Source organism: Salvia splendens, chromosome 21 (assembly GCF_004379255.2).
Source record: "Salvia splendens isolate huo1 chromosome 21, SspV2, whole genome shotgun sequence".
Lineage (NCBI taxonomy): Eukaryota > Viridiplantae > Streptophyta > Magnoliopsida > Lamiales > Lamiaceae > Salvia > Salvia splendens.
The window spans coordinates 19,394,894-19,409,412 of NC_056052.1; the positions used below are offsets into that span (position 1 = coordinate 19,394,894).

The 14,519-nt window shown below is 37.8% G+C and overlaps 1 protein-coding gene across 3 annotated transcripts; it reads right to left on the reverse strand.

The window, feature by feature from the left end:
* Positions 1-1,733: 1,733 nt before the first annotated feature.
* On the reverse strand, positions 1,734-13,767 carry LOC121785509 (general transcription and DNA repair factor IIH subunit TFB1-1-like). 3 transcript variants are annotated; one of them, XM_042183963.1, is made up of 20 exons: positions 13,352-13,767; positions 13,033-13,111; positions 12,670-12,728; positions 12,498-12,561; positions 11,758-11,884; positions 10,081-10,156; positions 9,060-9,152; positions 7,663-7,707; positions 6,621-6,677; positions 4,961-5,116; positions 4,784-4,849; positions 4,362-4,485; positions 4,098-4,154; positions 3,864-3,991; positions 3,594-3,785; positions 3,355-3,468; positions 3,173-3,250; positions 2,205-2,252; positions 2,057-2,125; positions 1,734-1,965 (listed from the first exon to the last, which is right to left on the reverse strand). In XM_042183963.1, exons 1-20 carry the CDS (start codon positions 13,430-13,432, stop codon positions 1,876-1,878), a joined length of 1,803 nt encoding a protein of 600 aa, XP_042039897.1. In that variant the 5' UTR covers positions 13,433-13,767; the 3' UTR covers positions 1,734-1,875. The 3 variants fall into 3 exon arrangements, with proteins under 3 accessions (XP_042039897.1, XP_042039898.1, XP_042039899.1); XM_042183964.1 differs by having other exon boundaries at positions 13,314-13,767; XM_042183965.1 differs by lacking the exons at positions 10,081-10,156; positions 11,758-11,884; positions 12,498-12,561; ... (1 more) ...; positions 13,033-13,111; positions 13,352-13,767 and adding exons at positions 9,297-9,366; positions 9,450-9,634 and having other exon boundaries at positions 9,060-9,157.
* Positions 13,768-14,519: the final 752 nt, after the last annotated feature.

Here is a 14,519-nt window from a genome sequence, read left to right on the forward strand (position 1 = left end):
TGTGTTCGACGAATACCTCCCCATTGGAGACAGTACTGGGAGAATGTGCTTGCTCCAATTCTGCAAAGGCATCCGGGCAGCCTTCACCGACGAATTTCTTCGGAAGCCAAGCACGACAGATTGCCAGTTCCTGCTCCGCCTTCACGAACAAGTGCATGGCTTCCCCGGGATGCTTGGCAGTGTCGACTGCATGCACCGGCAATGGCAGAATTGCCCGGTGGCGTGGAGGGGGTCATACACGAGCGGCCACAAAGGCACCCACCCCACCGTTATACTCGAGGCCGTCGCCGACTACCGGCTATGGATCTGGCATGCGTACTTCGGGGTCCCCGGCTCGAACAACGACATAAACGTGCTCCAGCAATCCGACCTCTTCGCCAAAGTTTTGGATGGTAAAGCGTCGGCCATCAACTTCACCGCTAACAACCGGCGCTATAGAATGGGGTACTATCTTGCCGACGGCATCTACCCGAAGTGGCCAACCTTCGTGAAGACGTGCGCTAGGCCTGTGAACGCAAAGCAGACGCTTTTTGCGCAGAAGCAGGAGACTGCTCGGAAGGATTCTCCAAGCGCGCTTCAACATTATCAAAGCCCCGGCTCGTTCGTGGTTCATGGAGAACATGGTCGACACCATGTATACGTGCATAATCTTGCACAACATGATTGTCCAAGACGAAGGACCCGAGGCGGGAAATTGGTTCGACCCCGAAGCCCCCGTAAGCTCAACCGCCAGTAGTCCGACTCGAAGTGGAGTGCATCCGTCTATACAAGAACGGTTGTCTATTCAGGCAAGGACACGTGACTCTTTCGCCCACGCCCAACTCCAAGATGATCTCATGGAGCACATTTCTTCGAGGCATCCGGGCAGCCTTCACCGACGAATTTCTTCGGAAGCCAAGCACGACAGATTGCCAGTTCCTGCTCCAGCAATCCGACCTCTTCGCCAAAGTTTTGGATGGTAAAGCGCCGGCCATCAACTTCACCGCTAACAACCGGCGCTATAGAATGGGGTACTATCTTGCCGACGGCATCTACCCGAAGTGGCCAACCTTCGTGAAGACGTGCGCTAGGCCTGTGAACGCAAAGCAGACGCTTTTTGCGCAGAAGCAGGAGACTGCTCGGAAGGATTCTCCAAGCGCGCTTCAACATTATCAAAGCCCCGGCTCGTTCGTGGTTCATGGAGAACATGGTCGACACCATGTATACGTGCATAATCTTGCACAACATGATTGTCCAAGACGAAGGACCTGAGGCGGGAAATTGGTTCGACCCCGAAGCCCCCGTAAGCTCAACCGCCAGTAGTCCGACTCGAAGTGGAGTGCATCCGTCTATACAAGAACGGTTGTCTATTCAGGCAATGACACGTGACTCTTTCGCCCACGTCCAACTCCAAGATGATCTCATGGAGCACATTTGGGCAAACTTTGGTGGAGGAAATTAAAGTATATATTTTTATTTTTTTAGGATTTTTAATTATGTTTTTTTTTTATTTTTTACGAATTTTATGTTGTAATGTTATTTTATTTTTAATGAAGTGTGTTTTTATTAATTGAATTTGGTGGAAAAAAAATAAAAAAATAAAATTGAATAAATAGTAATTTAAGGGACGCTTAAGGGACGGAGGGTTGCAGGTTCCGTTCCTTAGTTAAGGGATGGAGTAAAAATGTATAGTGAGGCCCGCAAATAATGTTTTAAGGGACGGTATAGTGACAGCGTTGTGGATGGCCTAAGAATGAAAAATCAGTTGATATAATTTTAATATATGACGCATTCAGAAGCCTTGGCAACACGGAAAAATATGAATGACATTTCTTTCATGAAAAAGACGGCCAAATTTGCAAAACAATGGCAACTGAAGAAAAGGGTGAAATCATTCTACTGCATAAACCCATTGCGTTTCTCTCCGCTCTTGGCAGACCTCCTCTGTACATCTGCATCGTAGTGTGCAAACGCCGCATCCAGAGCCTACAACAAGGTTATCTCTATTTTACTTGATCTTAAATTTTGAAACATGCAAATGCAACGTTTCTATGACTACATGCAAGCTAGTGCTAACCTGAAGCATTGGGTGAACAAGAAGTGACACCTGATGCCTGAAATCAGATTGTACAGATTCCTTGATCTCCTAAAACATGATGGAACATGGTAAGATATTTGTCCAAGCATAGGAGGCCATAACTGAAGAACATCGATAAGTAAAGTACCTGCAACTGTGGATATACTTGGGACATTGCGTCTTTCAATCTGGTGACCTGGTGATGAATAACAAGTTAGGATACAATTTAAGTGTATGAGTGGCTTCAATTCTACTGATATTCAACTACTAACTTCCTGTAGAAACAATTCTAATGATATTCAATGTCTTACAATCAATTAATTATATTGAATTTCTATTTCATGAAGAATGGAACTAACTGAGAATGGACAATTTAATAAAAACATTAAAACAGTACTCTCAGTTCTCTGGCATTAACTACTCAAATCACAAACATTCTTTACAAATTGCAAGCCCCTTGACCAGCCCTTAAGCATGACATTTTGTGGAGCAAAATAGTAAAGGTTAAGTGCTACGTAACATTTTAAACCCCAAATACTTTATAAACAAGGGATTAGCCACGTTATTCGTGCATTTTTACCCTGTGTTCTGCATATTGGTAAGTAACACTTAGCTATATAGTTGAGTAATGTGGAGTATGATTGCAAGGGATAGTCACTTCTACAAGGGATAATGATGATTGGCAGTTAATAACGAAGTACTTTGTTTTCAAATATCAAGCCTTAACAGAATTTTTATCATCTTAGAACACTTCAGGGAAATATACAGAGTTTCTTCAGGAGAATATACAGCATTTAAATGTGGTAACATCAATTACTGGGATATCAACATCTGGAACTGGGCATTCCTTTAACTGAACAAATAATTATAACCTTTGATTGATGTCACAAAAAACTACTCCCTCCGTTCCCTCCGTTCCATGTTAATAGAGTCATTTTTTTATTCGGGGACGTTTCAAGTTAATTGAGTCATTTCTATTTTTGGCAAAAAACAATTCTCTCTTTTACTTTATTCTCTCTTAGTTTTTTCACCATCCATTTAACACACTATTCTTAAACTCTATGCTGAAAGAAATGCCTCTATTATCAAGGAACGGAGGGAGGGAATACATCTTACCTTGTTATAAAGGTACTTGGTTGTGAGAGGGTATGATGACCAAAAGTGTTTCAAGAGTTCCTGCACCGAAGTCCAGTGCTGCAAAAGAGGAGTTACTTTATTGCATACCATTATGGATTCCATAACTTGGATAATGTTTCTGAGTTCTGACTAGTGAAGGCCAACTATTGGGCAAAGCTTACATGCAAGAGTTCTTCCTTAGTAACTTTTGGTAACATATCTAGGATACTGTCGTTGGAACTGTTTCCAAGATGGAACTTGGTGCTAGAGATACTCTGGGTCAACCCACTGAGGACCTGCTTTCAGTAAAACTTAGTTAACTTTTATGCTTCGAGAACTGATAATATGAAGCCTCTCATGCAGCATTATCAACTTATTACAAGAAATTAGAGATGCAAAGCCATCCGTGGAGGATATATACCTTTAGTGCAACCTCCTGATTCATTATCGGCTCAGTTAACCCCATTTCATTAATATCAATTATGACATTCCTTAATGAGTCATAAGCTTGCCGTGCACTCGCACTGGATATCAAGGGTTTAGCAGCTGAACCTGGATCTCCCAACGCTTTTAGTGCATTAGCCTGCTGAGAATCAAAGTAGTCCCTCGGATCCTGTCAAAAGAGTCAAGGCATTCAAAATTTAATGCTCTTGGGGACTAATGCAGTTTATTACGTAAATGACAGCCAAACCTTGATACTGAGGGGTGCAACAGCAGGATCTCGAGGGCCCTGAAGATCTTCAAGCTCTGCACTTCGAGACATCCTGTTGGATAGTTCTTTCTCAAAATTTGTATTTAATTTGTCCTCAGACAGTTCAGCTGCAAATATATGCTCAATATTAATATGCCAACTCATTATAAGATCATGAAACTGAGCAGTGCTTGTATCCATAAGAATGGCCAAGAAAGTTGAAAGAGTACCTACCCTGCATTTTCCTGGTAAGGGCTTCAGCAACATCTCTTGGTTCAGTCAGCTCAGCATCTATTCTCATGTTAATGTCACAGATAGAAAAGGTAAAGCTATCATATAATTATCTCGAAACTGAAACAAAGACATTCATTAAGTGTACTCATTTGCTAAGATAAGACAGATTTGTGCAAATCATAACTTTGGATGATATGAATGCAGACAAAAACAAAGAGAGAGCCAAATAAAATCAGCAAGAGTTAACCAGTTAGGATGACTTACCCACAACTCTTCCTTGAAGAACAACTGCAGAATGCTGATTCAAATCTTGCGAGAAAGATCGTCGGTATGGCTCATACCGAGGGTCCAAAACATCTTTGGTCTCATCACGAACTAACCCATGATCCTACAATTAAAAACATAGCATATGCTATATAAAATGAGATAGCAGCACATACCAAGTAGTTATATACCACAGAACACTGTCAACAAAATGGGCATTTAACATAAAAGTAGAGTTACACAAAATGTCAGTAGTAACTACTGTGTCAAACAAGAATGGTCCTATCAAATTAAGTTGTTCAACATTTGTTCTTGGATTCAATATCAGGAAAAAACACACAGATATGAGCAGACAGATAAAAACCCATATAGAACCATAGTCCAGCAAAGTGCCTGAAAAATATAATTGTTGATCAATTTACCGGGAGATGTGTGTAATCATCACCCTTATCAGCTTCAATGTCCACAGTTGGATCAACACGCCTAATCTGGTAAAAAAATAAGTGCAATCAGATGAAAAAGAAATCTCAGAAGCAAAAGGCATTTCCAGCTAAAAAATGCCAACTTAAGGTGAAAAACCAAACTTCAAGTGAACTTACCTTTCTCCGAGCTTCTTTTGCCAGCATATCATCTCTCTTCAAGAAAACAGCAAGCTCCTCATCTTCATCACCCTCTGCTGCAGCTGCAACTACATTTCTCGTACTGTGAAGCAATTGTGCTCTTGAATATTTGGTCCAGAACTCGATGCCGTTCAACTGAGAATACAAGAATACATCCTTACCAGTTATGTCATTGTGGCAGAATTATGATTTATGTACAAGCATATTACATTATTACTGAATACTGAAGTGGCTAGATTATCAGGATTTTAAGTGGCAGCAACTGCCTCCTCCGATTACAACTTATTTATTGGACAGAAGGTTAAACATTTGAAGATATAATTTCTGAACTCATTCTTGGCGGGCAAGCCCTATCCTCCAGACTAGAATTATTATTTAACACTAGGAAACAGGCTGGTATGAACTATGAAGGAAAACATATAAAAACAAGTTCTTAGAAAGACCCACTATATTTTATTCTAGGATACTCCCCCGGGTTTGCTAAAAATACGAACTTTGGAAATGGCACAAGTTTTAATGCAAAATTGGTAAAGTAAGAGAGAGGAAAAGCAAAAACGGGTAAAGTAAGAGAGAGAAAGAGAAAAAGTAGTGGAATCAGTGTTAGTGGATTGTGGGGTCCATTTCCAAAAATGGAGAGTTTCTATTTTTAGGAAACGGACTAAAAAGGAAAGAATTTCTATTTTTAGGAAGCAGCAGGAGTATTAAATAATGAGATTCCCAATTAACATGATGAGTCCAGTGCTAGGGTTGGTATCTAAAAGCATGTTTTAGAGTTGCTTTGTTTATTCCTTTATTTATGAGAATGAAGTTATTTTGTTGGCTGGTCTTTAATATTCTGTTGATTATATTATTGCAAAAAAGTCCATCTTCTACATTGTAGGACGTGTGGTGGATCCAAACTAACATAAGATCATTAAGTCAGATCCTTGTAGAATAAGAAAGTTCACAACCCAAATAGATATGGATAGCCTACTGTGTAAAGTTGAGGTATCAGTCTGATATTACGTTTATCTTAGCTAACAGGTTATACTAGTGCAGCTATTGTATTGAAATGGAATTCATAGTGAGATAAGTTCTATTGTGCTGTTAGTGAAGAATGAGGTCTCAGAGATTGTTGTTCTCAACCTACGTGGAAACATTAAGTGTATGTGGTTGATTTTATGCACTGCTTTAATGTACTAGAAAGTGCAGGTTTTTCCCAACCATATACCTTGGTGTGTTGGGTAGTGGCATTGATTTATGATAGAATAAGCTAGGTTATTTGAGTTATATTATAGAATAAGCAAGATTGTTCAATGTTGAATTATTGGTGGAGAGACATTCTACAACAATAATCAAATCGAAGATTTTGCACAATAGATAAACTAATCAAACTCTATGGGCATACTAGGTAGGGGTCTTTTAATTTAATATTCGCTTCTGTCCTATATGAGTTCTAGATAGATAATTACATTAAAATTGCATGATTTATTTAAATATTATTCCTATGATATCCTGGCAGTTAAATTCATCATTGGGTTCCATTGTCTAAGACTCCAAAATAGACATTATATTGCAGATTTACAGTGTAGGAGTTTAAGAAAATATTAACCAGTCATAAACTTTTGAAAAAGATAGAATTTTTTGGCATTCTTCCTACCTTGTGCGGGACAAGCTTCAAGTATGCTTGGCGAACAGCTGGTTTTTCAGCAAATATCTGTGTAAAAGTTTAAAACAATATGCAAGAGGGTTTCAGGGACCCACTTAGCAAGATTTGTGAATGAAATATACTATAAGCATTCATAAGACAAAGACTTGCATATTAAACAACGAGAATTTCTCAATTTATACACTCTAGCCATGCATGAATAGACAACTAGTCTCACATACTTCTCTAAAAGTTTCAAACTTACCCTATAATGGTCTAAGTAATAAAAAAAAGATAACAAACAAAAATCTCAAGAAAGAATAGGCTTGGGGAGGCCTAGCAACTGGCTATAGAAAGAGAGTGCTTAGTGCTTACTTACGGACTACATATGTAAAATTAAAATGCATACAATGGGTTAGAGCGTGTCACTTGATGATATTACTGGCATGTAGAGAATTGGAAAAACAAATGAGGGTTTATGGGGAAAGATAAATTCAGAAGTTTATGGGTTTGCTAGATTGTGTTATCAGAGGACAAAGTACATTTCCATTGAGGTTATGAAGATTTATTGATTCTTCTATACAATGAAAAAATAATTTGATAAGCAATCAGTAGTCTGGAACTTCAAGGTGTGGAAATGAGAATGCATTTGGTTGTTTTTTTATATTTTATTTTGGGGCCCACTTTGAATTAGTGGTTTGGAACAGAGAAATGATATGTAAGTGGTGGATCAATTGAAGTGATGATACAGGATTGAGGATTGATGATATAGGTGTTGAAAAGAAAAATTAGTGGGCCGAAAGGCCCAAAACTGAGGAGATGCTTTTGGATATAAAAACAAACAAGTCCTAGTTTCTGCGTCATATGTTATGCTCAACTGTCTAAGATGTCGTTTTCCTCCATGAATATAAAACAGGTAACATAGCAGTGCTTAAATTGGTAGTCAAATTGACTTATATATCTAATAACAAAAGCTATTGTGGCTCTTACACAGGTCTACAGAAAAGAAACACACTGATGAGAGAAAACAAATGTGAGGGAGAAGAAAGCATACCTGATGAATGAGTTCTGGCGTCAAGTTAAAAGTCACTATGTTTGACTGAAATACAACAAAATAGACGGGAATGGGAGGTCCAATGTTAATACAATAAATAACCATAGACCATAGGGACCGTGTCAACATTTATAATAAGGCAGGTTTCAGCTTATGCAATGGAATCAAGCTATATGACGATTCCCAATTCGAGGTACAAAGAACACCAACTTAATTATAGATCCCCCCCTCCTCCCTTACATTTATTGATTCCGTACAGCTATAAAGAGAGCAGGATCTGTTAGGATGACGATGAACCAGGCATTGTTACCCCCGAAACTACCAAAAAGTCACTGTTTATCATCATTTTAAAAACATATTAGCGAACCACCACAGGAAAGGGAGCTCAACATGGAATTCAAGTGTCTATGATTTTTCTACCTGTGAAGACATATACATGAAATATGCACACTAAAAAATCCAATAAACTAAAGATTCCACTTCCCTCCTCCAAAAGGAAAAATGTCATCCTACTCTATAATTTTATTTTCTTTTTTGCTTTCTTTAATTGAAGGCTGTGCATACGCATCATTATTTCTTTTTTTCTTCTTTGTTAGGGTCAGCTACTCTTTTACACTTGTACTCCCAGAACCATGCTGTAAGTCATCTGGTTGTTTAGGAGAGCATCAGCTATTGTCTTTTAAAGTTAAATAATCATCATATCTACAAAAAAAAGTTAAAATAAAGTATAATTGATATTCATAATAAGTTATGTCGTTTTCTACCTTTTTACTTTTTAGAGAGAAAGAAAGAAAAGTCCAAATCCAATTACACAATTAATTACACAATGAAAAGCCCTTTTTTATGTTTCCTAAAATGGAATGGGACAACTCAAAAAGAAAAGGGAGACACTTCAACCAGGACTTAGGGAGTATTGATTAACAAGTGTATTATATTTGTAAAAGCATAAATATAAAAATCAATAAAGCATATGCTCTAGCCTCTATGGCCAGCACATCAACCCTGAGCTTGCAAAAACTATCATACTAGACATGTGATGTAGGGAATTCTCTTTTTTCCAATCAGAATGAATGACAAACAAATGAGTTATCAAGTAGGAAGGTGTACCATAAGAGGCCCAAAAGCAACTCCATTTGACTAGAATTTTAATGGACTTCAGAAAAGCTCATAACTATCCACTATAACAGAAGTCATACCAAACAACAATCTCTCTCTAATACAACCAAATCAAGATAGAAACATTTTGGACTAAGAAAATTTATGTCTGCTACAACATAACAAGAATGTAGCAATTAAGAGTCAGTGCTCACACCAAGACAAGCATAAAACTGCATGCTGAACCATACATATATATTTGTACTTTCAAACTGGATCTCTCAAAGGATGATTATTTTTACCTGGCCATCGGATAATGGTTTTAAGCTCCACATTTCATTCTTTAATGCTAGGCGCTGCTTTGGCCTTCTGCTATCATTCTGGTCTAGCAATTTCTGCACTTCATTAATGAAATATAGCTATTACATATTACTCGTATTCGGCCTAAACACATATAATGTGCATGGCTTTTTCATCAAAGGTGCATTGAGAAAATGAACAGTTTACAATTTAATGCTTTAAAAATTAATATAACATACTATTAAGCACGGGGACGCCTCCCTGGTTGATGTACTCGTTTCGGAGATCTCCCCAGGGATATTTTTTTTCCTATTTTTATTACTTGTGTTTAGAAATAAAAAATGTTTTAATATGTGGTCAATTTAAGTTTGACCAAAAAAATTATTCCAAACCCTAATTTTAGAGAAAAAGAGCAGCCTCCTCTGCCTCCCCTTTCCATTCACACACAACCCACTCTGTCGGTGTCCGACCTCCATCACCGGGATCGCGGCCGCCAGCAGCTACTGCTTCTGTGTTCTATTTTTCTCTTGCCTTTGTTTCATCTGAAATTTTGGCCTTAGTCCACAGGGCTGCCCCCATTTGCTTTCATCTCTGCATGACTGTTTACTGGAAGCGCACTGTCCACAAGTTCTATTGGTTCAGTTTCTCCATTGGGTTTCTTGGGAATGTGGGACTGAACTGGTACATGTTTTAGACTTTAGTTGGTGTGTTTTATGTTTATTAATGGATTAAGACATTGCTCTATGGAGTACTAATATTGCTATGTAGTTTTATCATGGATTATGAGGTATTTGCATATTTACTTAATAAATTGTAGATTTTTATCTATATAAAATGGTGTATATATTAATAAATATTAAATAATCAAAAATGTACTTCATTTTTTGAAAATCGGCGTGTCTACACCCCCGTATAATATTCATATCGCACACGCATTTCAAATTCGCCCAATACTTCATAGGTAACATATAGTAGGAATGTTTGGAGTACAAAATAGTCTGGCATAAAATTCCAATAACTAACCTTCCTTGTTGCCCAAAATTCATCATCTGTCAGTATACCTCCAAATACAAATTGCTTGTGCAGTGTCTGTAACTCACTGCCAATTACACCTATTTAGTACATTAACTATAAGCAAAATTCAAATAACATACTGAAATTTCATTTAGAGAGCAATTTAGGTTCAGGCTCAAACTGGAGCTTGGATTCATGCTAGAATAACAAAGATACTATGTAAATAAAGGAAGAACTATTAGTTGCACTTTACTAAACTTTCAAATGTAGATTCTTCCTATCTGCATACTGACGTTAAAATCTAGACAATGACAAGAAAGTTTGACAAAAGGTAATTCACGAGCAAATGTGATTGGGTATATCTTTCTGTGTTCCATTTACAAAAAAATCAACCATCAATACATCATAATGCGAGCATACTGAGAAAGAGACAAACATAATGGCTGGAGTGGAGACAAATAAAATGCAGTGCTGGAGGCTTGGAAGAGTAGCTTTGTAGCAATTACATGCCCAATCATTAAATATAGCACCACACCACAGTTAAATAGCTTTAATATAATAGAAGCAACTAAAACTACGAGGACGACCTACTCAGAACCGAATGATTCTAGGAATGTAGTGCTCAATAAAAAGTAACCAAAAGTTTTGCAGCTTGTTAAAGAAACCCAGGATGCATTATGATAATGCTGATGTCTATTTAAGTTACTTATTGGGCTCAATGGGCTCTTGAGCACTAAATGAGATGACACTTAAATCTCTAAGTCAAAGATAATCTGATATCTAAGACAAGTACACGTAGGAGACAATTTTATATTCTTAGTTAGGCTTGCATCTTACATCACAGGCTCACAGCAGATCATTTCATCTTATCCAGTAACATGCGTGGGGCAAAGACAAATACTCCCTCCGTCCCAGCCTAAGTGAGGCGTATTCCTTTTTGGGATGTCACGTGAGGCATTTCCTTTTTTAGCAATAATTAACTTCATTCTATTTCTTACTTTATCCTCTTACCTCTCCTACTTTCTCAGTTACTTTATTTTACTCTACTCTCTCTTTCTGTTTCCTGATCCCTCCATCCCAAGGTAGTAGAGTCGCAGTCCTTTTTGGGTTGTCCCAAGGTAGTTGAGTCATTTTCATTTTTGGCAAAAACTTTATCCTCTCTCATGCTTTACTCTCTCTTCCTCTGTCTCACTTTATTCCCTCTCTTACTTTTTTTAACACATCAATTTCTTAAATCCCATGCCCAAAAGAAATGCCCCAACTACCTTAGGACAGAGGAGTACTTGATTCTTTCTCCTACTTTAATATTACAACTAAAATCATCACACACCACTAACTAAATTCTTGTGCCAAAATAGAAATGCCTCAATTAGTTGGGACGGGGGGAGTATAATATATCAGTCACTGAAAATAATGGACTTCCAAACCTTGGAGTGAGCATTATCCGATTATTTAGGAGAAGAATCTTGGGCTTTCTAGTTTCTACCAGTAGGCTCACTATCCCTACTGGAATTTGCATTAATTTTCACCTCCGTGGTTAATGCATGGGAAGAAACCCAATTCATATATACAATTTAGGAAAACGAATGCTTTTTCCTTTTCAAATCATAGATAATTCTGTAATAGCAAAGAATTTAATACGTGGATGGGAGATTTTACTTAGAAATGGAGTAGCAAACAGTTTACCTATTTTCCTGCAGTAGCTTGATTCTGCGCTCTGTTTCTATGCTACTAAGTTGCTCGTTGGTTACTGGAGGAGTAGCTCTTTCCGGTCCTGCTTTCCCACCTTCAGTATAGAATGCAATAGCCCTGGCTGTACATATATCGTATAATTTCACTGTTAGGTATAGTAACTTGTATGAATTTTGAGAGTAACAACTCTAACTGTCAATCACATTATTAGCTGTTTCACGCATACTAGCTTTTTAACATAAGTTCACATTTCTATTAGACTAAAGCAAAAATTGGTTGTGTAGAACCAAAAAGTTTTTTGGGAAAATGTACAGGACCAATTTTGAACTTTAGTCTTTCTATATTAATCAAACATGTGAACGTCTCCTTTTCAAATTATTTCACATTTTTTATTTCAGAATTCAGATTCCAGCTATAACCAAAGACATTCCTTATAGATCATAGCAACTTTATACGGCATGTTAACACAACAACACAACGACAAAGCTTTTCTTATCAGGTATGTGGAGGGCCTGTCAGCCGAAATGGCAAAAAGAAAACCATATTTTCTCTTTTCTAACCAAAACTAGTGGAATGTGGAACATAATTCGGGGAAACAAAAGAAAACAACATGGCTGTTGCATAAGATGGTAAATCCAGCCCATTACGATTCTACCAGACAACCTCAAGATGTAATGATGTATGTGTACAGTGTATTGATATATGGAGCATAACAATTTGTAATTGTGACTCACCAACAAATTCCCGGCAAACATCACGCTCGGCAAAAGTATCAAATTCAAAAATGTAACTCCCCCCCTGGAATAACACATATATATAAGTTACTTGCATTGGGGAATAAGACAACATACAACACCTCAAGAAAAACTGAAGTTGTGAGAGTTGCAAACTATTAAGACCACGGACCTGTTCCTGTGTAAGATTAAGCAGGGCGTGTTTGGAACCCTCCTTGGTGAATTTGTGACCTGAAATTAACAAGGACAAGTACAGATATGTTGTCTGCGACACTGCATTTAATACGTAGACTAAATGTAAAATCTTTTAGATTGGTTTTGGTTGATGATTATCCCCATCCAAACAACCAGCAAGGATTTATGTTCATGGACTTCAGATCCTTAAGACCCAAATGCAATGTTTTTGGATACACAAGTGTGACTAACATGGGATAATTATAAGCAAACTGAGTCAATATTAATTGCAGCTACAAATTTGGTGAAATAAAAATCAATTTCTTAATCCTTTCGAGGTTGAAAATGTAGAAAGGAGCACCTTTAACTATTTTAAACTCCACATTTAGCTTGACGCCCGATTTTTGATCATTTGGCATGAAGATGAATCTTTCTATGCCCTGAGAAACAGAAAACCACCAAATAATGAGTTAATCGAAGATTCCTGCAGCGCCGCGCAAATCCTACTTGACATCATTTTGTGCATACTGCATAGCAACACGTTCAGGAATAATACCAATTTGATTCCACTTAAACAGTAACAGAACAATCGCAAAACAATACAGCAAACCCGTTTATCCAGTAATAGAGAAAGAAACGCACATAACATAATGCGAAGTGGTAGGGCATAAATTAACAACCAGTTTGAGGACGCCAGGGACGCCGGGGTCCTTGGTGGAAGATTTATACTTGGCGCGCTTAATCACATGCTTATCCGACATACTGCAATCCGGATTCCAACAAAAAAATAATGAAATGCTAAAAAAAAGAATATATCTCGATCAATCGACAATTCGCCGGCGAATCGAAGCGGCAAGGAGTTAACAGGACGGAGCCATGGGGAATGCAGAGATTTAGGGTTTTGAGGAAATTATGTGGGCGAAGATGAGGGTGTAATTAAATCCTCTGCTTCAGTTGCTGCTTTGCACCAAGCCAACTGTGATGTGCTTTGCTGCGGTGGGTGGCTCGGTAATCACGGCCGAATCGAATCTGCCGAAGTTGGGTATTTACGGTTATGGCCTTTTCCTGTCAGTTCCATCTATAGATACACCAAATAATGCTAAAGATTTTTATATATCAAAAACACAAGTAAACTGAGAGTCTGATTATCTAAAATTATAATGTCAATTAAGAATTACCACAAATTGTAGGGAGTAATATTTAATTAATAAAATACTTTAGAGACACGAGAAATTGACTATTTCTCGTTGATTAAAGAAAAACAGATCATCTATACATATATTGACAACAATGCCATTGTGGGCTGTGACTAATTTAAATGCATATTATAAATTTTGATCACCATTACATTAGTTGATGGGAGTTACCAAGAAATTAAAAGACAAAAGTTGTTCGAACAATGCCCAAAACCCAATTTTGCAGTTGAAAACATCTCCAATCATATCTTAAAACTCATCCCAAATTATCTTTTTTTTATATTTTTGGGATGGAGTAGCACTATAGCAATTGCAAATTCACTTTTTCGATTTCTGAAAATTGCAATTTAATCATTTCTTGTTCATCTATTTTTGAATAAAACAAAGAGAGTTACCTGATTTATGGAGAATTTGGAGAAACCAATGAAGGAAGAAATTTGCCTACGCACAGTGATGGGGTACGAACTAAACCCTAATGGCAAGCCCAATAACAGTGACGGCCCATCAGCCCAGAGCCCAAGAAAGAGTATCTGTTCGGCACCAAAGAGTTCGGCACGACCAAAGAGTTCGGACTCAGCCTACAGCTCGGTAAAAGCCGACCAGTCAAGCTCTCCTCTCAGATCGGCAAGAGTTGATCGGTAAAGTCCAGCAG